At 46.2% G+C, this 26,038-nt stretch overlaps 1 protein-coding gene across 1 annotated transcript in view; it reads right to left on the bottom strand.

Moving 5' to 3' along the window:
- LRIG1 (leucine rich repeats and immunoglobulin like domains 1) overlaps nucleotides 1-26,038 on the bottom strand; it is a gene marked incomplete at its 3' end in the record, with an annotated part of 94,695 nt that overhangs the window by 20,159 nt on the left and 48,498 nt on the right. The window contains exons 4-7 of the mRNA XM_080914526.1: nucleotides 6,527-6,664; nucleotides 4,329-4,472; nucleotides 2,714-2,857; nucleotides 1,266-1,409 (exon numbers count right to left, since the gene is read on the bottom strand). Coding sequence (XP_080770652.1) covers nucleotides 1,266-1,409; nucleotides 2,714-2,857; nucleotides 4,329-4,472; nucleotides 6,527-6,664 — 570 coding nt within the window. The remainder of the gene's footprint in view (nucleotides 1-1,265; nucleotides 1,410-2,713; nucleotides 2,858-4,328; nucleotides 4,473-6,526; nucleotides 6,665-26,038) is intronic.

Raw genomic sequence — 26,038 nt, 5'->3', positions numbered from 1 at the left:
AAGTGAACCTTCCCTTCCTCTAAATGGCACAAGAAACAGCGTCCTGTTGTCCTCCGTGCAGAGGGGGAGGAAGGAACTCAAGGGTCTGCCTGGGAATTGTACCTTTCTATGCAGCCCTAACTCGAGGGGCTCACACCTTTCTTGTGTGTTCCAGAAGACTGTTCTTACTTGGGAACTAGACTGAACACCTTCAAAGCCTCTCCCTTCCCTCCAACTCCTAGCCTCCAACAAAAACCACGAGTCAAGGGCCGGTCAAAGCCATAGGCGGTGGTCAACAGGAGCATCTCTAGGTAGCAAGAAGCTAAACTCAAAGAAGAAACACTAACACAGAACCTAAGAGAAATGAATACAAAGCAAGGGGCAGGACTGTGGCCTTTCACAAAAGATAGGGACTGGCTAAAGTATGAACTCTGGGTAATGACAGACACACTGAGGGCAGTATCAGAGTACATAAGACCAGAGGAGAGCAGGCTGCAAGAGTCAGCATCGGGTTCAAGTGTCTAACTATGCCGGTGATATAAACAAATACAAGAGAGGCTGAGTTAGGTGTGACATCTCTACCAACACCGTGCTTTGGACGGTCAATCTTATCCTGTACCCAAGCCTAGCCAAAGAAGATAAAATGAGAAAGCCTGAACCTCTCAAAAGTAAGTCCACCGAACCACACAGCATCTAGTAAACCAAAAGAACTCACAGATAAGGGGAAGTGATAAAGGGGCAAAAGACGTTTGCCAAGTCCTTGGCTCTGCTAGTGTTAGTGTGTTTGGTGTGTGTGAGGGGAGGCCCAGGCCATGCCCTCCCCATCATGGAAGTCTGTCACTACCATTCTCAGAAGCAAGAGCACCACCTGGGAGCCCTGTCTAAGGGACCCTGCATCTCCATTTCTGCCGTGAGGCACTGAGATGCAGACAGGTAGGAAGGATCCCAGTGTCTCGAGAAACTGTCTCTTGACAGGGCTCCAAGGCTAGACCAATCCTTCCACCACCAGCAGGTCACATCTTCGCTGTCCTGCTCAAATGTGACTTTTTCAGTCAAGAGATACATGTGAACTACTGTCACTCATACGTGTTGTGATGACCCTGCATACCCTCTCTAGCTCTAAGCCTAAGACCTGGAGGCAGTGACTCCACGTGGGTGGGTCTTCCTCTCTGAACAGACTGCCAGCCTTCCTGCCTCTGGGCTGTCTCCTTATTTGGACTCTGTGGGGTGAGTTGGACTCCAGAGGCTTCAGGAGGTACTGTCACTGACCACTGCCCCAGACTTACAACTCATGCAGCTTCTGACAGAAGCTCCAGCCATCGCGCTGGATTCGAGAGATGGAGTTGTTGCTCAGGTGCAGCTGGTGCAGGGCTGTGAGACCATAGAGGGAGCCGCTGTTCACTTCCACCAGGCTGTTGTACTCCAGGTGCCTACAACGACACACACACACAGGATGAGGAGACTGTTGTTCCCCCATTACAGACAGCATATAGGAGGCCAGTCTGTCAGATGTAGTAGTCAGGTAGAGAAGGTGACAGGACAGAGAGAAAGAGGCACATTTTGTTCCACACTTCGTATGAGAGAGGAAATTTAAGCACTCAGAATTTGCTTTTGTCCATCTGACTTTCTCCTACTGCTTAAAGCATGAGTGTTTAGTGTATTTTTAAATCCTAAGAAACATATCAACCCCTCATTTGGACGGATGTACTCAACATAAAAATCAAGTGGCAGATAACAAGTTTTGCTCTGAGAACTCTGATCTGGACTTCAGATTCCCAAATGAGCATAGGAAACTGGCATTTAGCTAATCAGAAGTGAGCAGTCTGAACAGCAAGAAGAGGAGCAGCAGGCTCCCCCTGTGCATACACAGTGGACAATCACTGGGAGATGCTTCTGATGGTGAGACTGGGGAAGCCACTGGTGGCTGTGAGCCTAGGCATCTGACTTTGATTTCAGCTACAAAAAAGAATAGCAGATGTACAGATTGTAATATAATTTGCAAGGGAAACGGAGTAAAGGGGGTGAACCACTAATGGACGCAGGTAAAGGCAGTGGTACAGTTGTGTCCACCTGAAAGGAGACACTGGCAAACATGAAAACCAAAGATAGGAATGGTTAGAAATAACTGCCTCGTGGAAAACAAACTGGGGGGCTGGGGAGGCGGACCACCTTCTCTTTATTTTCTGACTATGCAGATCCATTACTTTCCACTTAAACAATTGTAGAGGTTTGAAATCAGATCAGTAACTGCCCCTTGGCTGCTCCTTTTCATTACTCTGGCAGCAGCAGCTCTGCTGCTGCACACATCTGGCTGGAAACCCCCTTGATAAAAGCTGCACATCTGCACTCAGTGACTTGATTAGCTCACAGACGGGAATAAATCTTCCAAGATGAACTATGCATTTTGGCCCACCTGCACATCAAGAAAGACTATCAATCCAGTGTGAGGAAAGAAGGAACTTCCGATAAGGTGTGGGAGTGGAGAGGATGTGGGGAGGGAATCACTCTGCAGTCTTAGGTTTGTAGAGGAAGTGGGGGTGGAGAGCAGGCTCAGCAGACTAGTCAGTCCATCTCTTTCCACTTCCTAGCTTACCATGTGTCCATTAAAACCTCCTTCAACCTTGCAAGGAAAACAACCTAGGTTTTGGTTCATTTTGCAGAAAAAGTTGAGTCTAGGTGGCCACTATTCCCATGCCCATGTCTTCCCAGAGCCCAGGAGGGAAGCCACACTTACAGCACATGCATCTTAGACAGCCCCCAGAAGGCACCATCTGTCAGCCTGCTGATGTTGTTCCGTTGAAGCTTCAGCACCTCTAAGCTATCGAGCCCCTGGAACGTGAGGCCCTCAATCAACCGAATCCGATTCCGATTTAAGTCCCTATGAAGAGAAGCCATCGAGTCAGAACATCCCATGTGCACATTTAGCCTGCACCATTCCAAATCAATGATGAAACCATGGAGGAAGGTACACCTCAGCTGGCACCCCAGCACTGACAGTCCTTCCCTCAGAACAGCCATCATCCACACATGATTCTAGAGCAGACCTTGGGCAAGACTCAGAGGTACATTCCTTAGCTGAGGTGTCTCTTATCTCAGCGTCAGAAATCTATCCAGATTCTCCAACCCAAGAAAACCTAACCACTGGGCACCAAATATCAGCAAACCTTCCACTGAGGGCATCTGATGGACCTCTATGCAATGGGAAGAAGTGACAGCTTGTGGAGAAGTGGGGGGTGGGGCAGACAGACACTTGGCACCCAGTCCTAGCAGAACTGTAGCTGACCAACAGATATCAGGAATCTGGGTCAGCTGGATCCCATTAGCAACTCGGAGGAAGGTGGGAGACTACTGCACTAATTAGAAAGACCTGGTTTTCCCCCAAATATTTCTGCAGTGTCCCACAGCCCTGCTTCACACACAGCCTCTTCAGCTTCTTAGACTGAAAAGAGCAAAGCCAAACTCCTGCATCCAGGAGAAATGAAGACAGGGCACACTCCACCCTGTGCTAGCCTGATCTGCAACTGCTTCATTCTGTTCAAACCAAATTTTGAATTTCAGCTTATTTTCCCGAAATATACTCTTCTTCTAAAAGAAGACACAGGGAAACAAAAAGTTGAAGAACCTTTTACTGTCTGGAGAGTTTCGGTTAATATATGGTTTCTAGCACCCTGTGCCATTTTAGGCTACCTGGAAAGAGTCAAGAATAAATCCTTTTATACAAAACCAAACCATTTAATCTTCTAAAATTTAGAAAATGTAGAGGTGGCTGCCTCTGGTTGGATTAACTTCAACCAACCTACCTAAGAAGGATCAGATACTTTCCCTTTCAAACTATAGATGGCCTCAGCACCTTAAACATTGCTAAAACCTGAGATGAAAGAGCAACCAAGGTGAGGGTGATGGTGCATGCCCATGATCTCAGCACTTTGGTGGCTGAGGCAGGAGTATCACAAGTACACAAGTGCGCATACACACACACACACACACACACACACACACACACACACACACACACACACACGGGGGGGGGCAGAAAAGAGAGGGAAGGGGGGGAAGGGAGGGGGGATCAAAAGTGAGGCAAGGACTGCATTTCAGAAGCACGGCATCAGGAGGACAAGCATCCAAACATGTGAGTCTTTTCCTTGGCCATCTGAGGCAGCCTGCCAGCACCAGACCTAGCTCCTAATTTGCTTTTATTAGGTGTTGTGGTAGGGTCATAAATGATAGTTTATGCAGAACTTTACCAAGGGAGGTGAGGAAGGGGTGGCGATTGGTACAGGGTCCTTGGGGAAATCTGGCCCCCATAAAGTTTGGCTAACCTTAATTAAAGTGCAGGTTTCTCTACTCACAGTTGTGTCAGCCTGGGTAGCTTGAACGCTTTCACAGGAAGCTGGGTGATCCTGTTTTTGCTCAGACGAAGAGTCAGCAACGACCGTGACAGACCATCAAATGCTCCAGACTGCAGGATGCTGATGCGGTTGCTCGCCAAGTTGCTGGAATGATTCAGGAGAGAAAATATAGTGGCAGTAGGAGGCCTTCCTCAGTCCTTGCGGCTCCAGACCCAGCTGGGTCTGCTAGGGAAAGTGCTAAGACAGACCTAGAGGGACAGATCTCCACTGAGTGGTTTATCATCACAGGGCTCCCAAGCCTGCCCTAACTTGAAGACAGGGAGGGAACCTGGGAATGCTGGTAGCAGAAATGTTTGATGAAGAGAAGACACTGAGGCACGCCTTACTGCAGCACAAAGCACTGTGCTCATGCTGATGGGCAGGACTAACCTTTACCCATACCAGCTGCACAGCACAATGCCTGCCTCAAGAGAACCTGCAGATTCCTGCCTCACCACCCACTAGTTCAAGCCAGGAAAGCCCTAAAAGCAAAAAGAAAAAAAAGAAAAAGAAAGAAAAATCAATTGGGAGGCAAGGTCAATGGGTTTTACACTTTAAGGAGCAGCCTTTATTTAATCCTGAAGAGGGTCTAACTGTATGACTTACATAGATGCACAAACCATTCATTTAAACAATTCTAACAACTTCAAGAAGCACTTAGAGACCTCTGTGAGTCCTTTAGAAAGCAAAATACATCTTCACAGAGCTGCACATTATGCACGCCAGGGAAGCCTCCTGTGACCACACAGGAAGGGATTCTTTCTCAAAATTACATGGCAGTGTGCTGCTCAAATGCAAGCAGCTCAGAGAACAAATTCTATCAGGTAGTAAAAAAAAAAAAAAAAACAGAAGATGAGATACAGTTGCCTCGCAAGAGACCATCCCACATCTCTTCCTGCATCCCCAGACGGAAGCTTAAGTGCAGAAGAGACAGACTAGAGAGAATCTTCAACCGCAATGGGTTGTGTGGCAAGAGGGAATGAGGTACTTCTGTATCCGTCATCAGGCAGCAGCCGAGAGCAGGGCACACAAGGCCTCTGCAAACGGGGCTGGACTGTTTGTCCTAACACTCCAATTAAAGAGCCATCAGTGTGATGGAGACACAGCGGTCAACGGCTGCCAAGGAGAGAGTGCCCTCTGAATCTGTGCAGAGAGGACCATGCAATCCAGCGTAGCGGTTGGTGACTCTGTATACAAGAAGCACCAGGTCATAGCTGAACAGATACTTTTAGAAAGTCCCTCCCAAGGCTTCATAAAAGCCAATGCCTCTTTTTTCCAATTCTTGACCTTGATGAAGCCTCAAGAAGCAATCACTTCTGTCCCTGGAGTCTCAGAATGACTTGGAAAAGATGTACCAAATGTCACCCTTCCGAGAAGATGGGTCACAGTGAGTCCTACAGCAGCCTTGCAAATGAGCTACAGAACAACCCAGAAACAGCAACGAGATGGGACAAAGTATAGTCGGAACTAGAAACTGTTGCTTTAGCCCAGTCCTCAGATTCCACCCCAAAGCAATACTTTCCTACCTGCAGCAGTGGATTACATAGGTTTAGCTTCCTCATTCCTGTCTACCATCCACTCCATGTAAGGCAGGTACTGAGACAGGTTTTTGTTTAAAAAAAGAAGACATCCAAACAACTACAAAGCTGAGTAGCTGCCCTCCGCAAAGGAGCCAGCCACAACACAACACAGTCTATTTGAGTGGTCCCTGATGCTAGAAACACAAGCTCTTCAAACCTTTCTCCCTCTGACGTGTATTCACTAATCACCAAACTCTTCCCCAAAGTTTCTCAGGGAAAGAGCCCAGAGCATGAGAGCAAAACTAGACTTTGTGAGGAGAGAGCCTAGGCCTGACTCTTGGACTCTGCATGGTGAGGGAAGGTTCCCTGGACAGCCTTTAACCTCCTCCTGTGTCGGTGCTTCCTTCTGCCTGTAACACCAGAGAGTACTCTAGGAAGCTGGAAATGGACAACAGCTGCCCAAGGGACCATGAGTAGACCCCATCCTTGGTCTGCCAGACAAAGGTCTATACAACCTCGTGGGCTTAACCAAGCCAGAGCCAAAGTGAAGCAAGCACCCATCCTGTGTCTAGGACTGGGCACCAGCGCAGCCACTACAAGGCCTGGAAGCTGAGGTATACAGATGGCAGAGACACTTACAGTTCCTTTACACGCAGGCCGTTTGGGAAACAGGAGCTTCGAATTTCTGTGATGTTGTTTGAACTCAGGTCCAGCACTTCCAAGGACAGATATGACTTCAGCTGGCTCCCATCCACACTGAGGATCTTGTTGTGCTGCCTGAAACAGAGCAGGGGGTAAGAGTGGAGCTGACTATCCCCAACAATCGCACACAGTACACACACACACACACACACACACACACACACACACACACACACACACACACACGGTGGGCTTTGCACTCCCTGAAACTAAGCAGGAGGCAAGGTAGCAAACTCTTGTTTTCCCTACTGTTTCTGCAATTCTACTTTTACCTGAAACTACAATCCAGTGACATTCAGTATGTGACCTATTCCTCTTTCTACTGTATCATCATTTGCTGGCGCCATGTTATTCACAGGCTTTTCTGTGCAGAATAAGCTCTTTGCCCAAGTACAGTGCCTCAGCTGTTCCACACAAAAGAACATACAGGGTGATGGTATGCTCGTGCAGAGAGGACACGCACGCGCACCAAGCTACCTCATCCAACGCCATCTTTGATCTCCTGAACCCTGTCTAACATTGTGACTAAAGACTACAGGCACCAGAGCTCAGTTCAGTCCAACAAAGTCTGTCACAAGTGAGAGTCTACTGACAGGTACCGTGTGCCAGGCATGAAGGCGACGGGACTGTGAAGAACACCATGTTAACGATGACTAAGCCTGACTCTGACATGAGGCAGTAGTTCATTACTGGGACTAAATCCCTGAATCTCCGCCCTTGGTGACTCTGGGTCTTGGTTTTCTCATCTGAAAGATCTGAAAGAGGAGACCCCAGCCTGCTACCCGAAACCACACTGAAGATTCTGGGGAGTACTGAGGTGCTTAACTTCCTTGCTGTAATGTATTCCGCACCTTTAATCCTCTTTCTACAAAACCCAAAATCTAATTAGCTAGCATAAGCAACTCATCAGGAGAAAGGCAAGAGACACGGGGGCGAGGGGCAGCACTGATGTGGGTTTGTCGTTGCCTAGCTGGGCCACAGTGAAAAGTTTGCTGGGTGGCGGTGCTGAGACTGTGGGTCCCAGGCACACACTCTGCCAGCTATGAGTAAACAGGGGCAGCTCTCCAGCCAATCCAACGCCTCCTGGAACAAAAACCCAAAAAGCCTGGTGTTGCTTACCAAGTGGCATCTCCTTTAAACAAACACTTGACCAAATCAGTTCCAACAGGCATAAACAAGGACTTTTTTCCCAGAAGCTCTCGAACTGTCAGGCCCCTTTGTTCTCTTCACAAGTCTCCCAGGCCCTGAAACTCAAAGTGCATTTGCACAACTGTGCAGAGGGAGAGACAGACTTCCCTGAGAGGAGGACCCTGTCCCTTTACCTCGCTAGGCTCCTCCCCAAGCAACTTCCTGAGTTCTTTACTAATGTCTTTAATAAAGGCCTTCTCTTCAGTCTTCTGACTCCAAAAGAAAAATAGAAGCTTTATTATGTAAAGTGTGGGAAGAAAAAGAACAAGAAATAAAGGCCACAGCCTCATCCAGGAACTCTGAATATAGTACCAGGGAGCCAGGCACAGAGGACCTGGACAGAGGATAGGCTCCTCACAAAGAGTCTGGCACTCTGAAGCCTGACACAACCAAGTCCTGTGACAGTCTTGCCTCTCTTCTCTCCCCACACCTCCCCTCTGTCTCCTCTGACTTTGTCTTTTGCTTACACTTTTTCTTCTTTCTTGGCAGTATATTTATCCACTGAGCCGAATTCTGGGCCCTTATTGTGGATAGATGCCACTGTTAAGCCATTTTCACACTGTGGGAAAAGTTCCCCACTGAGCAGAGAAGCAGCCATGGAGATGAAGAGACTGTGGGAGGGAGGCCTGAGAGGAGGCCTGAGGCAGGAAGAGCCAGGCGGAGAGATCAGGAGCTGGGTCAGACTTAAGAGCTGGCCTATCACTCTGATCAAACAGGAGGCACTGAGTGGGCCAAGTGAGAAGGGGACAGGAGAATTAGAAAAGGGACCTCAGGAGCCGGGCACCACAGCAAAATTGTCTGCTGCAGTCAGTTCCCAAGTCAGCAGCTGAAGGAGCCAGTGGAGTCACATGTGGGGCAGGGAAGACACCTGCAAATCAAGCTTCTGAATAAGGGTGAAGCATGTCAGCTTGGATTCTGAGGGTCCCACGTGCTGATTTAAATAAATTTATTCAGAAGATGCTCGGGAGAAAAAAAGCGATCACACCTGTAGTGCACGAATGCAAATTCTTGTCATCATTCCCAAAGCAATAGCAAAAGAGTAAGACGATTATTTACAAAGTATTTGAACTGTACTGGGTATTAAATGTAACCCAGAAAGTACTGTACACAGGCACATACAAATACTGCATTAATTTACACATGGAACTTAAGCATTCTGGGTTTTGGTATCAATAAAGAACCACTACAATTCAACAAGAAAACATCCTGATTAAAATCTCAGCAAAGAGGGCTGGAGAGATAACTCAGATCTCCTCCAGATAACCTGGGTTCAGTTTCTACCATGAATGCCAGGGTGCTCACAACAGTCTGTAACAGCGGCTCAAGGGAGACCTGATATCATCTACGGCCGCCCTCAGACATGGAGTACAAACACACATACACATAAAAACATAAAAATAATGATTTTACTCAGTAGAGAACTTAAATGGACATTTCTCCAAAGAGGATACACAAATGGCCAGCAGGTATCCATGTTCCTAAGGGAAACAAATTGAAGCTACGGTGGGTTCTATCAAAGAACACATGAGAAAGTGGAGAAACTGACTCCAGCAAACAGTGGGGGAGTGAAGGATGCTATACAAAATAGTCTGACTAGACAGTTATCTAGACTGTAGCACAGAATGGCCACCTTTGAACACCCCTAAAACAGAAGGCAGATCTCAGGGGATGTTCTTATGTGTTCACAGAAGTATTATTCAGACTATTCAAAAGATGAAGCAACCCAAATGTCTAGTGAATAAAGAAAATTAGAGATAAACTCCAGCTGCCTATCTGTGTGTATCATCTCATATGGGATCCCATAACTGAATGTGTGGAGGACGGAAAACTTGGTAGTAAGTTTCTGAATTATGATGACAAAATATTAATGCAAAATTGAGTATGTCATGAGTCCACACTGTTTCGAATCGCACATACCCATGGTGTATCAAATGGCTTCACAGTAGCCCAAGGTCTGTCTGTGCTGTGCATTTCCACACGGTACAGAAACACATCTCAGCTCACACTTAAAACACCTATCAGTTACAAACTCTAGCGCTTTTACTGTACAATTTATATATATACCAAAGAAACGTTTCAAAATAATTGATGGCCTATTGTCGGTGTTTAATTTGTATACCAGTTTGAGATACCCACATGCCTACTGTTGTGTACGCTTTCTGTTCTTATAGAAACGCAATTGTTTAACTCTAAAAAGCAAAGACTTTTAATGGTTCCTGTCATTACTGAGCATGTATCATGCTAGTTCATCTCTGAAATATATTCAAATATTACATTTTTAAAATTGCTGCTTCAGTTGCTGACCTCGGTTTCATATGAACACACACACACACACTGTTGGATTTTCTTTCTTAATTAGCGTAGAATTTTCAACAATTTATACATGGCCCTAACCATACGTCTACCATCTTGTACAACATATACATAATGGCAGTCTTAGCACTAGCAATTTTTATTTTATACATTTTTAAAAAGATTTACTTTATTTGTGTGTGTGTGTGTGTGTGTGTGTGTGTGTGTTTATAATGCAAGCCTGTGTGTGTATGCTTGCCTAAAGAGGGTATAATTACATCTGTCAGCGCTGGAGCTATGGGATTTTCAGAATGCCCACCCTGTGTGGATGCTAGAATCTAAGCTCTAACCCTAACCCTGAGAACTGCAAGTTTGAAGCCAACCTCAACAACATAGCAAGTTCTAGAGAGTTCTAGGTACTCTAGGCTACATGATGAGACCCCGTTTCAAAAGGAAGGGAAGGAGAGCAGGCAGGCATCAAAAAATAAAATACAAATGTGGTTGCAAAAGCAGGGGCTTTTTGAAAAAAGACAATAAAGATTGATTGGTAGTAGACAGGAATTTTAGTCTTGTACCTTTAGGAAGCACCTCAAGAAAGGCCGCACAACAACAAAAACTACAGAACTTTCTGCTTAATTCGTCTGTCTATTTTATCTTTAGTAAAAAATAAAACACAATTTAAAAATCAAAACGAAATGAGTCTGGGCTCATGATACTCCTCTCCTAAAACCAACTGACTGCAGACCATCACTCGAGACCTCTATGGTGTCTGTCACAGACCTGCCTAAGCTCCAACTCTTCCATTTCATATGTTCTGCCCATATCTGACCCCACTGGAGAAACGCAGGCCTCTGTACTTCCTGCTTCTCCTGTCTGTGATGCTGCCTCTCCATAGAGCTCTGTGTCTCATCCCTTACTCCCTGCTACTGAGGTTTTCCTGGCTACCCTTTCTGAATCCACACACCCACACGCACCCCCATCACCCACCTTGTCTATACTCCAGCTGCTAGCTGCTACACCAGGCACATATTTATCTAGTTCACATCTTCTTTCCCACCATGGCATGCGGCCATAGAGAAAGACGTGCCTCTACTTCCGACTGTGCCTCCAGGCACTAGAAGGGTACAAGCTGCAATACAGGGAATGTGGCTACAAGCAAAGAGCTATGGGTGAGTACACAAATGGGATTCGCCAGCATTCTTGCAACAGAAATTGTTCAAGCAAAGAACTTCAGGCAGAATCAACTGGAACAGGAAGAAGTTTGCTATGGCACAGGTCTTGTGACAGGCAGCCCAGCTGCTGAGGACACAAACCATTCTCTCTGGGGCCTCATCTCTGCCATCAACTTTACCCTGGGCCCCAAGTAACCCTTCCTAAACACCCACCCAAGCTCAGAGCCTGGAAGCTGGAGCCCCGACCCTACAGAAGTCTGTGCTCTCCTTGAAAGACAATCAGTGTGGACATTCGTGAGATCTGACTGAAGACCCTTGCCTGAAACATGGCAGAGCCCTACTGAAGATGTGCTGTGAGTGCTGTCACTCAAGTTCACAACCCAATGGTGCCACTCACAGGTGTGAATCTTAAAGAGTCCCATTTGTAAAGTGGAGTATGGAGTTCCTATAACCCATAGGCTGATATGACCTGACATGTTCGAGCAGTTACTCAATAAAATGAGTCCTTGTTTTATTAGTCACACTGTGTCTTCAGAAGCAATCTGGGGATCTAGTTTGTAGGAAGTGCTTTGAAAAAAAAAAAAAAAAGTGAGAACAATGAATGGAAGACTGGTTCCCTCCAGTTCCATTGCACATTTCAGTGCAAACAGGCCAGCCTGGCTTCTCTCAGGAACAAAGGGCTGAGTCAGAGCTCTCAGCTTCGCTTAGGGACCATGCTTCAGTGGCAAGAATATCATCCCCAGCCCCTGAACAACCAAGCTGACTCAGGGAGCCAGACTTCAAAGCTAATCCAAAACTGACCTCCAACCAGTTGGGGTAGATCCCTTTCTTGTTCCCACAGCAAGCACACATCTTTGACCCATGAGTGCCAAACACCCCCAACACCATTTCTTCTTGGTCTCTGGCCCTGCCTTCTGTCTCTCCGTCCTTATGTCTAGAGAAAAGGACAAACATGGAGATCACACAGAGAAGCCATCCCTCCCTCATCCTGAAAGTAAAGGAACTGAAAGCTTATCTGCTGCACCAACTCAAAGACAGCACACCACATCACAAAATTTCCTATTCTTTTTGTTTGTTTGCTTAAGACAGAGTCCCATGTAGCCCAGGTAGAAAAAAAAAAAAAACACCTCAGTCCTAATGAATATTCAAACAAGTCATTTTACATTGTCCATTAACCTAACTGTTCATCCACCATGAAGGTCCACACTCACCCCCAAATCTCCAAGTTCTTAACCATAGCTGATAAACTGCTGCATGTCACATAGCCAGCCCTGGGCAAAACAATGAAACCAAACAGCAATCTAGTCAGGTAAAAATATGACTACCATTTCTACTTAGATGGTTCAAAGCAATGAAGACTCAGAGCTCTGCTGGAATTTACTCAGTTAAGATGTAAGAGGAGGTAAGAGGCAAACCTAGAAGAGCTTCAGTCTTGGCCTGGCCCACTAAGGTTCTCCCAGCAAGCACAAAGCAAAGCTTGGCTCTATTTGCATACTAGCTGGCTATTTTTTATTTTATCTTATGTATATAGGTAAGTTTTGCATACATGTATGCCACTGTACCTCATAAGTACCTGTGCCCACAGAAGCCAGAACATGTTCCCTGAAACCAGAGTTAATGGCAGTTTCAAGTGCTGAGAATCAAACCTAGATAGTCTAGATAAGCAATAAGTACTCTTAACTGGTATACCATCTTTCCAGCCCCTAGCCAGTTATTTCTTGATCAACTCTGATGGCTCTGTGTAAACTGGCTTCTACCAATTCCAACTTCCCAGGGTTTTACATGAACAGCATATGGGTACAGGACCTGTGGGACCAAGTCTAGGCAAGCATGACAGATGGAACCAGAGGCCTCACTCACACTGGAGAGAGACTAGCTCACAGGCAGCTGTCAGACGACCACATCTGATTCCTCATTGGGCAAGTGGAGCTGCAGAAGGCTACACATTCCTTTTACAAAGGGAAAGGACAGTGCAAGGCAGCAATGGCCCCATCAAAGGAACACTCAGGAAGCCAGTGAATGTGCAGTCAGGAATTTCAGGTAGACGGTGGCAGCCTGGTCTTGTGGTACACACTTCTATGAAGTGTTAGTTTACCCCTGAGGCTGCCCTCTGGGGTAACGAAAACTCGATACAGCACAAGTCTGTTACAGAACACCTGCTAAAGACTTCAAAAATAATATCAGTCTTCAAAGGAGGAGGGTAAGCATGATAAGCTCCCTCGCTCGGCTACATTTTCAGAGCTGATGTTAAATTAGACAGTAAAACATACCGAGGCATGCAAAAGAGCACTTAAGACTTCTTATCACGAGCACCTGTTCCACTCCATCCTGCGAAGCCTGGTTCATGAAGTCCCCTTAGTAGTGGAAAAGATCTTAAGTCCAGAGATCACAGCCAGGAGGAGAGGTGAGTGGATCAAAGACACAGGGACATGGTAGGTCGAGTGGCAATTTCTGGTTCCTGAAATTAGGCACCCACTCACTGTCTGTACCAGCAGACTTACTCTGTAAGAGGCCAGGTGGTGAATAACTTAAGTTTTGTTAGCCATGTGATGTTTTCGACAACTACTCAAGTTCTGCTTCTACGGTGTGCAGGTAGAACAAATACAGAGTCAGCATGGCTGTGCTGGGCGGAAACTTTACGGACAGAAACAAGCAGCAGGCCGACACAATGTTATTTGCTACCCTTTTGATGGCAGGGCAATCAGTTTCTGTTTCTAGGAGAAACTCTAATTCTATGTCTGGTCCGGTTTTGTAACTCTGCTAGTCTCCTTTCTCTACCAGGTTCACCTGCTTGCGAAGTTGGGCTAAGCATCCCTGCAGAGAAGCCCTCCCTTCCTTCCTTGCCCACACTGGACACTGCTCGTTGTGCTCTTTACTGCCTGTCTTTTCCAGCTCTTCCGAAGTAAATGAAACCCAGGTCTCCCAGCTTTGGCTTCTTTGAAGATGACCCGGGTTACATCCTGGAGCTGTTGGGAAGAGTTCAGCCAATGCGGTTATCCTGGAGCACACAGTGAACTCACAGAGTGTGTGTCTCAAACCTGAGCTGGCCAACTAGTCCTCACATCCGGTCACTGATGGCCTTTAGTTCTTTCAAGTCATCATGATGACCGTGAACTCGTAACAAGAAAGACAAAAATCTTCCATAATTTTAAATCACTAAAGTTAGCAAAAATCCAAATTACAACTCTCTGATTGACCCTCTGAAGAAAACATAGTTTTTTACACAATCTAGACCTGAAGAGGGGGGAAAAACCTGTAATATGTACAGCATACCTTCAACTCTCACCCCCACCCCACCATTCCCACAGCCATCCGAGACAGTTGATGAGACCCTCCCCCAAGGCAATTCTGGCTGCATAGAGCACTTTGCACACCACAGCTCTGCTCTGGTGTTATGAGACTCCACACTTAGCACACAGCCCACTGCTCAACCTTAGCAGACTCCCAAAGTCTGGTCAGAACAACTGAAGGCATCCATAGGAACATCACACATGCAACTGGCATGACGTGAGACAACCAGAGACCCTCCCTGAAGGTAAAACAGAGCAGCACTGGGAGCCCTCATGCTTCTCAGGGAAGTGATGCCTTCAAATGCCTCATGACGGACAGTGGAGCGACAGCCAGCCACACTGTGTGTCTCTCTGAAGCAGACCGAACTGGCCAAGTCACTAGTCCTCACAGCCAGTCATCGATGACTGTTAGTCCCACTGCAAACCGCTATGCAGATGGACGAGTTCAACAGAACAAGGCTCCCCTGAGCAGGCCATACGATACTAGCAGCTATTTATTTATAAACATTTTAACAATATAAAAGCCACACTGGTACTTATATACATGTTATACATGCAGAGTTCTGCGTGATCTTATCAAAAGTGCCATACAACCCACATAATCATCACTCAGATCAAGACAGAAAACTGCCACCCCGACAGTCTCTTAGCTGTGATTCTCCTCAAACCAATCCTATAATTTCTTCCAACCATGAATAACTGCCTATTTGTATACTTTATATACACAAAATCCTTCCTCATAAACTCTATTTCTGGCTACGTTTGCTCACATTTCGAGATCTACTCAGTCTGCTCTTTGCTGGGGGGGGGGGGGGGCGTCTAAGTGTGCAGCCCAGACCAGCACTACTTTCACCCTCCTGAAGCTTCAGCCTCCATCCCCGTAACGACACCGTGCTATTTCTATTGAAATTCTATTTAGTTATTTGGTTTTTGTTTGTTTGCTTTTTCCATTCCATTTTTTTAAAATATTTTTTTAAAATATTTCCAGTTGGGACTACTGTGAAAATAACCAGGAACACATGAAAGTCTTCCAAATACGCCTGTTGGTGCGTATCTGGTAGGCATGCAAGGGCCGGTCCTGACATTACACATGGTCATCAGGCATCCACACCTCCAGCCTCACAGAGCTGCTGGTAGTTTTCTTGTAGACTACGTTCTCCAAGGTTGAAATGAACCTAAGAAACAGTTTATTCAAGTACCCATTTATACTGTTTCATCTGACCGTTTTCAGAAGTCGTACCTTGTTCCTGTCTCCCACTTCTCAGTAAAACCTATTATGTTACAAGGACTGGCGAGATGGCCCAGTGGATAAAGACACTTGCTGCCAAGTCTAGCAACCTTAAGTTCAATCACTGGGACCCACATGGTGGAAGTTGACTACTGAAAACTGGCTCCTGAGAAATTAATCAGTCTATCCATCTGTCTGTCTGTTGGTCATCCATCCATCCATCCATCCATCCATCCATCCATCCATTCATCCATCCATCTCAGAATAAGTGTAAAATACTTAAGTATTAGGAGCATGGCTGAGAACCACAGAAGTTCAATCCAATCACCTTGTTAGGCTGTTAATTGAGACCTAACAATGAACACAGTCATGATAATGTATAAAGTGTAAGCTGACAAGAATAATGTCAAGATTAATGCCCCTGTGCAGCCTGAACACAAGGAGAGTTTTAAACTAGTTGAACACAGAAGAGCTTTCAAAGACCAACCTAAAGAAAAGTTCAGCATGACAATCAGAGGTATCGTCGCCCCAACTAGCCTGGTTTATAACCATCTACCTAAAGACAAGACCAAATCCATCCATCCCATTGTGCGAACTGACAACCTGCTTGAAGACAGTAGTATCTTTTAAGACGGCCCAGCCCAGATGATTTGGCAGACAGGAAGTGAGAATCAGAGTGAGCAGTTCTCTTGCTCACTGCCCCTCTCCTTCCCCTGCTGCTAGTGAATCACCCGTTCCCTGGGGAATTTTGGCAGATTCTCAGCCTGGCTGCAGATGACGTTCAGAATCTGTTTATTCAGGTGGAGATTGGATAAAAAACAAGAGCAGCCCAGTGGCAGGATAAACAGCCTCAGCCAGGCAGGGTCAACCCTCCTAAGGCAGGACTGGGCTGTGTCAACCAATCTCCCAGCTGGCTCACTTCCTTCAGGACCACTGACCCCCTTGGGGTCCTCAACAGACAGTTTCCATGAACTCTTTGGAAAAAAAAAAAAAAAAAAAAAAAAAGACCTGATACTTCACACCCATGTGAACACATGGCCTCAGGAACACTGCAGCAGCAGACTCCACTTGGATCCCCACGACTGGCTTACTGAGCTAGAGCTACAGGTCTACAAAGAAGAAACCCAGGCACAATCAAGAAGCAGACATCATTTAAATCGAGAGCAGCGGTTGTCAACCTTTGGGTCTCGACCCCTTTGGGGGGTCTAACAGCCTTTTCACAGGGGTCATATATCAGATATGCTGAATGTCAGAAATTTATATTACAATTCATAACTGTAGCAAAATTATAGTTATGAAGTAGCAACAAAAATAATTTTATGATTAGGGTCCCCACATGAGGAACTGTATTAAAGGGCTGCAGCATTAGGAAGGGAGAGAAGCCTGGGTTTAGAGGGACCGAGCCCAGGGGAGAACTGATTCATGAGGACGCAGTAACTGTCAGAGTGTTGCTGCATCCTATATAAAGATGCACAAATAAAACAGTAACAAAAAAACGTTCTCAGGAAAATGTACATTGCTGGGTAAAAAGTGCCCACAAAAAAAGGCTTCCTACTAACACTCCAAAGAACAACATTCTGAGAAGATAAAAACACCGAGACAGTAAGGCATCTTGCCAAGAGGGCTAGGGAGGAAGGCAGATGGTAAAATAACAGGAATCTCAGGGCAGTCACTTACACATTCAGATTCATAGAACTTCAATACCAGGAGATAATGTATCAATTTATATTTATTTATCATCAAATATAAATACCGAAACCCAGTAAGACAAGGGGAGCAATCACTGGGATGAAAGGGGGTGCTAGAGGAATGCTCTGTACTTTACAACTATCCTGTAAACCTGTACCTGCTCTAAAAGTACATTAATTAAAAGTAAGATCTCAGCCAGGTATAGATGGCCTGTGCCAATAATCCTAGCACTCAGGAGATGAGGCAGGGGAAGACTGAGCTTGAAGCTGACCTAATGAGTCCAAAGTTAGCTGTTGCAAAGAGGGCTGCAAAGTGAGACTGTCTCACATCTCTGCCCCCACCTCAAAAAAAGTCTCCTCAAGTATCATGTAATCCTGAGGTCACAGTGCAGAATGCAAGATGCACGCTGGCTAGGCGTCTCCACTTTCTCTTCCTAACTGCTAGACCCTCAGTACTCAGAAAAAGGCCTAGAATTCAGAAGTTGCTTTACCAGGGTTTGTTGAGCAAACAAATGAATTACAACTCCAGCTTAACCTCCTGATGATTACATAGAAGAAAATACAAGAAAAACCATCAAGTCTAACATTTTTTAAACAAAGAAGAGGAATTGAAAGTAAAGCAGAGAGTTAACTTTCTTTTCCAGGTAAGGAACCTATAGGCAATTTTAAAGAAAACAGTGGGGAGAAGTGGGTTTCTGAGTTACTTACACCTTTCTGGTGTTCACTTAGCCCCAAATACTGAGACTCATGGTTGAGTCCAAGTGAGCAAGGGTAGATCTAGGCTAGCTGCTGATTCTTTTTGCCTGGCACCATAGGGTCACAGCACAATGCTTCTCATGCCCTCAGAAAGGTTCCAATCAGATGTCACTGACCAATGTGCTCTGAAAGCCACATCTGCCTTTAACTCCTGGGGACATAGGCTAGGATCCCCAGTTCTGTCTGGGATTTCTAAAGGCTTGGGCTTCCTTCCATGCCTGAGGGAAGAGACTCTGTCCTGATACCTGGGCAGTGCAGCATGGTATCTATCAGAGTCAGGAGACCATCAGAATTTCCAACTGCATACAGACATCCTACATGGAAAAGCCACAAATAATTTTTTCCTGGTCAAAGCAACCACAGTGGCCCCCAGATGTTCTCTCAACTTTATCTTCCCCAAAATTGTTTTCCTTGTTTCTGACCCTAGCCACCTCTACCTGTACATCTGCTACCTCATACCCTAGCAAGCCCATGGTCCTTCCCTGCATTCCCCTCCACTAAACCTTAGCAGACTACCAGGTTGTTAAGCCTTCATCCCTGGCACAACCAAAGGGCCAAGGGTGTGGCAGGACTAGCCTGACCTCTCCTGACTTACAGTAAACAAGTCTAAGGCCAGTCTCTTACATGGTCAAGGTTATGGCTCATGCCTGTAGGAAAGAAAACTTCTACACACAACAATGAGAAACACAGGTTCTCCCAGCCCCCAGGGTCCAGGATCTCTGAATAATTGAATCAGACAAAGCCAGGCAGCACTTAGGTTACTGCCCAGTCCCGAGCCCCAGCAGTGTACTAAGTGGATTTTTCTTCCTGTTACTGGGTTAGACATGGTTGTCAGTGTGCATGGTGACCACTCTAAGAGTCCTAGACAGAGAAAAGTAGAACATGGCTCTCACCCAGTCTAACCACAACCAAATCTTCACTCTTACTAATTTGCACAATTATCACTGTGCTTTCCAATCTGGTAAATAAGCTTATTTTAAAAATAAACAAAAACCAGTTAAATGTGAATTCAATGCTGACTTATAGGACTTAATAGTTTTCATTATTTTCTTAGATTTTATTTATTTTTATGTGAAGTATTTTTTGTATTTCCTGAATATATATACATGAGCACAGTGCCTGCAGAGGACAGAAGAGGACACCAAAGTTCCTGGGCCTGGGGTCATATAGGTCCTGGGAATTGAATATTGGTCCTTTGGAAGAGCCACCAGGACTCTTAACTGCTGAGCCATCACTCTGGCCCTCATGAGACCTGATCTTTAACTGGAAATACCTAGGTAAAGAGTATGTATGGGGCATAGCCTTCACTGATTCGCTATGTGTGCACTGTGCACAGATGAGGATTCTGGGTACTGCAGTCTGGAGTCTCCAATAGAACTCTGTACCCTAACAGTCTCACAGCATGTGAGCCTACTCCAGGTAGTAGACACTTTAAAAAGCCATTGTAGCTGGAACTTGGATTAAACTCACTGGAGCTTATCCACAGACAGGCTGGCCTTCCCACTTTGCAGATGGACCCAGAATGTAAATCCCACACTCTTCGGGATGTGGAATAGCCCAAGATGGAGGAGAGGAGTAGTCAGATCCTTGGGAAGGAGATCATCACTGGACAGAACCCAGAACCTCCCATCAGAGAAGCATCCCCTGTGCTGGGCTACCATGTGATCAGAACAGTGGTAAGGTTCAGTTGAAGTCATGTGACTAGCCAGCCCTTCTTGGGGAAATGGAATTAACATTAAAAAATGCAGACAGCTTCAGGACAACGTACAGAGTACCTCTCATTTCCAAGGCTGAAAGCACAGTGACACGGAAGCATTCTCCAGGGAGAAAGTTCCCACCCTCTGCTCCCAACCATGTCAAACAATGCTCATCCAGATCCAAACTCAGAGGCTGGGTGCAAGTCTAGGTGTTCTCAGACTCCTAGCTATGCTGTCCTGTGAGCAGAAGAGGCACATGAAAAGAACAGAAAGGGAACTGAGGGAGCCAGGATGTTCTAGAAATTTCTTCGGGGGGCACCAAAGGGCTGCCTGCCACTGAAGCATTCCCCTAGATCCATAAGCCAGCTTTGAAACAGCCAGAGGGGTTCCAGGCAGAGGAGGAAGCTGGGTCAGCATTTGGCTGCAGCCTCTAAGACAAAGTCCTCTCCCTCTGGGGAGTTATACCATGTTGTGCCTTTAAAAATAAAACCAGGCCTGTTTCCTGCCTCATCTGGAAGACTTTTGATCTCCTGATCATAAGATTTAGACTCTTACCACACAATTCCCCAAGCCTTTCAGCAAACGAACTAAGTGCACTTGGAGAATCAAGAATGAGATTGAGAGCTGACCCTTTAATGATGTCTTCTTATCTACCCCACAGATGACACAACTGCCACAGCACCAGAGCAGCACCATAGTCAAAGCCACTGTTCTGCACCCCAAAGCACCAGACCCCATCCAGTCTGTTCCACAGACCCACAGAGCAAGCATGCACTCTGTTTCTTTCTTGGAACTACATGTTTTTAAAGCAAGTTATTGTGCACTTAAATGCCGAAGGTAAGCCTGCAAAACTCATTGGGGAGTGGAAAGGGACAAGAGAAAATCTTTCAGCTTAGCACTAGGCAAATTCTTAGACCTGACCCTAAAGCACAATCTAGAAGGTAAGAAAGTAATGTACTGGACTTGACCTCCAAATACCAGACTAGAGGAAAACATTTTCAAACCACACGTCCAACACAGACCTAGTGTCTTGAATGTGTAAAGACCTTACAAAACTCAGATGCCAAAATGTAAAGTAAAATAACTAGTTTAAAAATAAGCAAGAAGTCTGACATTTCAGGAAAAAAAAAATTCACAGACAGCCAGGCATGGGGTGCATGCCCATGAATCAAGAGCTCAGAGCCAGCCTGGGCTGTATCAAAAATCAACAAATAATAAAATAGCCCACTTTTATTCAGAAAAATGCACATTTAAATCACAATTAAATATATCTGTATTTATAGATTTTAAGAAGTTAGCAGAAAGGCCAAAGAATTAGAAAATAAAATATATAACCAAAAGCTGACGGGGGGGAGGGGGGGGACCAAAAACCAAGTGGGTGGGTTATTTATACATTGCTTGTGGAAATACAAAATGGCACAGCTATTCTGGAAGAGTCCAGAGTTTATTTTAAAGAACATGCAGTGTGATGCAGCTTGTCCACTGCACTTTGAGGTATTTACCCCAGAGAAATGAAAATTTATGTTCACACAAAAACCTGTAGATGAGTGGTCACAGTAGCTTTATTCAAAACACTCAAGGCCTAGAAAAAAAACCACAGATGTCCTTCAATGGGTCAAAGATTAGACCAAGTATGATATATTCACACTATAAAATACAACCTAGTATAAAAAAGGAACAAAGTACCAATACACAACCTCCCCCAACCCCCAGGAATTACACTCAGCAGAAGGACCAATCCCAACAGACTGTGCTGTACTGTGCCACTTCTGGTTTCAGAAGGCTTTACAAGAAAATGTACGGACCAATGGTGTGGGAGCAGGAGGGGGTGGGTATGACCGTGCAGAGGGGCCTTTAGTGGGTATGGATATGTTCTAGAACCTGACTACAGGACATCAATGTGAAATTTTACATGATCGCACCACTGAGGAAACGGGAATAAAGCCATTCAGAGAACTTCTATTTCTCACAGTCACTTGTCAATCAACAATTACCCTAAAGTAAAAAGTGTAACAACAACAAAATACCAGGACAGTCACAGCTAACAGAGGCCTGTGCAGTGAGAGAGCTCTACTGCACAGCTTCCAATAAAGGAAATAATACACCAGAAAGCCAAGAATGAAAACAAACACACACACACACACACACACACACACACACTGAGAGAGAGAGAGAGAGAGAGAGAGAGAGAGAGAGAGAGAGAGAGAGAGATGAACCCCAACAGGTTACAAGAGATCATCCAGAAGGAAGTAAGATCAATTCCAGATTCCAGGCAGACAGACCCTGGCCTCCTGATTTCAGCGAAAGGAAACCAGCCTCAGAGCACAGCAACAAAGCAAGAGCGCCTCACCCCAACCGGAAGCTACAAGAGACAGTACAAAGCAAGGAGACCCCATTACCTTCACCACAAAGCCATGTGGTTCAGAAGTGACTTCCCAGCAGCCCCCCCATGGATAGTATCTTTTTACCCCCCAAGGCTGTGTCCAAGCAGCTGTACAGAGGCTGCCGGCACTGGAGGAGACAGGGCCCAGGGTGCCACAATGCTGCAGCCTCCCCACACTCACTCAGCACCCAGTTAAGAAGCTGGGGAGAGAAACCACAAATTGGCACCTTTGCCTCAGCTGTTTGGGTTTGAAATACATCCAGGAAGTGAGGAAACTGCTCCGGAATCTGCCCTAGAGTCATGTCTTCAAGGGCAGGTCCCCATTATGGGCAACTCTGCTGGCATTACCACAAAGGAGGCTGGGGCTCTCTGCAGAGGTTGGCAGCAAGATCACTTCCCTGGCTGTGCTCTTCAGAGTAGACAGCCATAACCCCCGAGAAGAACCGGCTACGTGAGAGGATGGGGAGGATCGGCCTGAACTGCAGAGGCACGAAGCCTTTCCCTGGATTTGCAATCCCTAATGAGAATGATACCAAATGAGCTCACCTGAGGTCAAGAGAATGCCAGCAAAGCAAAGACTATCTGACAGAAGCATCTTGCCCAACACTCTGAGGTGTCTCACACCTAATACAACTTGATATGTCAGTTCAAAATTAAGAAAAACCTCCTAAGGTCCCAAATCACACATTCCAGAACAAAGTGAGTAGCTAGCTTGAGAGATGGGGAGAAGGTATCTCAGGGAATATACTTGCCTTCTGGGTGCCTTAAGCATCTCATTGGACTACAGAAGTGCATCTCAGAAAGTGCACAGAACAATGCCTATAAACAGCAAATTTATTATCAATGTTTTATATTTTAAAAGGTGAAAGGATAACATCTGACCATTTTTAATTTAAAAAATGTCTATTTCCTATGCCTGTCAATATACCAAGAAATCTAGCCTATCTTTACAAACTTTTAGCATCTGCACAAGTGAGTTGATTCTGCATTCCATATATACTGCCCAACAGTGGCAAGCCTTATGAAAGAAAGGCCTGGTAGAAATGCAAACACATTTCTTCCACTTGGGCTAGGACAGCTGAAAATGGCTCCCAGGTGTGAGCAGACACAATAGGCCCAGCCTTCTTTGCAAGGTCATGCTGCAGGTCAAAGTCAAGCCAGCCATTTTCGGATTAGGTGCACATGCACAAGAGGCTTCCCCAAGTGCTAACTGGATTAGAGAAGCCACCTGCAGGAAGTGGGGAGGGGGAGGAGGGGAGAAGGAAATGGCCCAGTTGGAATGAGTCTGCTGGTGTGGGCAGGAGCCAGCCCCTTTCACACGGGAGGTTGTGCAACCAGAGCAGCTCTGCTTCCAAGCTGCATGTCAGAGCCCTGGAGGGTGTTCAGAGCCCGCTGCTGCAAGGAGTGGCTCCTCCCCTCCAAGTCTTCCCTGGTTTCTCAGGCATCAGGAGCAGCCTGTATTCCCACTGGATCTTGTACTATATTGAGAGGAGAGAAAGGGGAGGGGAGGAACAAAGGGAGAGGGAGAAAGAGAGAGGGAAAGAAGAGAAGAGGGGGAGAGGAAGCGAGAAGAGAGGGAAGAAAGGAAGGAGATATAAGAGAGGGAGGGGGGGAGGAAGAACACCAACCAAAGGCCACAGCACTCAGTAGCACAACTTGAGCTGCTAAGTTCCCAAAAAGGCAGGGACCTCCATGACCACGCTGGTATTCCACAAGCACCCCCCCACTCCCCCGCCTGGGCTCCCCCAGCTCTGCAGCTGGTGTTCCCTTCACTTTCTCAGCAAATAACTTGCAGATGTACCTCTCATCTCCCTGGCTTACCACCACCCCCACTCTCAAAGACAGTGGAGGGGGGAGAGAAGGAAAATGACCAGTCATGACTGTGTGTAATTTGGCAGACTCTCTAGGAGGCAGGCCACATGGGCTCCTTTCCCAGAGAAAGGCTCACTTCAACTGGGGGCAAAAGGACGTCTGCACTGCAGAATCCCCGGGAAGCTGTTGGGACACAGGACTGATCTCTGTGTAAAGTAGATATTTAATTTTCTATTTTGAGGCTCATTGGTGGCACTCGGCATCCGATGAGGCTGCAGTTCTGAGTCCACAGGTCCCCGGACTTTCAACAGAAGCTTGCTGGCTTGCTGACAAAAAAAAAAGACAGAAAGGCAAACTGGCCCCAAAAATAGAGCAAGCCATGCCCTAATCATCCTACAAGTACCCCTGAATGCCCCAGGGTCTCGCTGTGCTAGCTGAACAGTGGCAAATTACACCCACTTCAGGGAGGAGAAGGAACGGAAGTCTAATATTAGAGTTGTGGATCAGAGTCCACAGGGTACCCACTGAGATTTCCAAATTCTTGAGTCATAGAACATAGATTACAATGGGACACGTGGACAGTGTATTAAGGAAGAGAGAGGCTCTCCTAAGAATGGGAATGGGCTGGACAGCAGGGCTAGGACTGGGACTTTTGTCAAAGCTCCCCTGCCCTAAGTCTGGCAACCCTTTGCAGGCCATGCTCACCACAGCCACCTTCTGAAGATGTGTGGGCTTTCACTTTAACTTCTGTTTCCTGTAGCCAGGTGGGGAGGGGTTTCCAGTCTCTCATCCAACTGGCTTGTGTTGTTCTGATGCCTCTGTCTCTACTGCCACAGACAGGACAAGCAACCTCGGGCCACTCTATCTGATGGCCTTTCCTGTCACGCATCTATCAGCAAATGAAGGGACCTCAGACAGTACTCAGCCCTTGTGTGATGATTATCTGTTTCTGTCTTTTTCTGCGGGTAGATGTTTTTCCTCAGGAAGAGAAGCCACAGACCAGTTGTTACTGAGCTTCTCCTAGGATCCTCCCAGGAGCCTCCCCACAGACTCAGCAGCTTAATGTACAACTGCCCAGTCCATCAGGAACCAGCCTGTGCCCTACTGCTTTTCTTTTATTCTTAAACCTGAGCACTGTGAGGAGAAAGAACAAACTAAAGCAGCTTTATTTAAGAGGTGCACCCGGGACGGCCCCGCTGGCTGTCTCACCCTAAGCAGGAATTTTAGAAAGCAGCACGGATTTGAGGAAGACAGGACTTTTAATAGCTCAGGGGTCCATGTTTCCAAATGGGGAGCTGGAAGGCAAAAGAGCAGGGTTACAGGAGCAGAACATAAACACAAGTTAGCCATAATGGTTCCTGAAACAAAGGCAAGGTTACAAGGTGGGCATAGCAACAGGTGGTCACGGGAGGGTAGCCATAGCAACCCTCTGAAGCAAAGGGAGGGTTGTAAGACATGACTACAGTACCTGAAACAGGCAATAGAGAACCATTCGAAGTTCAGGTTACAGGGGCATAACCTACCAATGACAAGGAAGACTAAAGCCTCCCCATAGCAGAAAGCTAAGAAAGCAAGGAGAAATGGCAGCATTATATACAATTCAAGAATCGGAAAAGACAAGAGGGGGACCCATTAGAGTAAGGGAAGAACTGCATGCCTCACCAACATCCCTTTTTAACTTCCACATGAAACAAAGAAGTGCTTGAAGGTTTGGGTGAGGACAGGATCTAAGTAACTGACACTCACGGTAAGGCCAGTGGTATTAAACTTAACTCATGCCCTGGGGAAAGCTTCAACAGCCACCAGGGTTGACCTAATCATCTTCACAGGGGCAGTACGTGCCCTGCCAGGTTAGGGCACACTCAAGAGTGCTCCTCCTCTCCCTCCCTTCCTTGGAAAGGCAGTACCACTATAAACAACAAACTGATAACGGTAACAGCCAT

This window comes from Micromys minutus (genome assembly GCF_963924665.1).
Source record: "Micromys minutus genome assembly, chromosome: 3".
Taxonomy (NCBI): Eukaryota; Metazoa; Chordata; class Mammalia; order Rodentia; family Muridae; genus Micromys; species Micromys minutus.
Note: the sequence above shows the minus strand (reverse complement) of the source record. Positions and strands in the feature narration are given on the sequence as shown.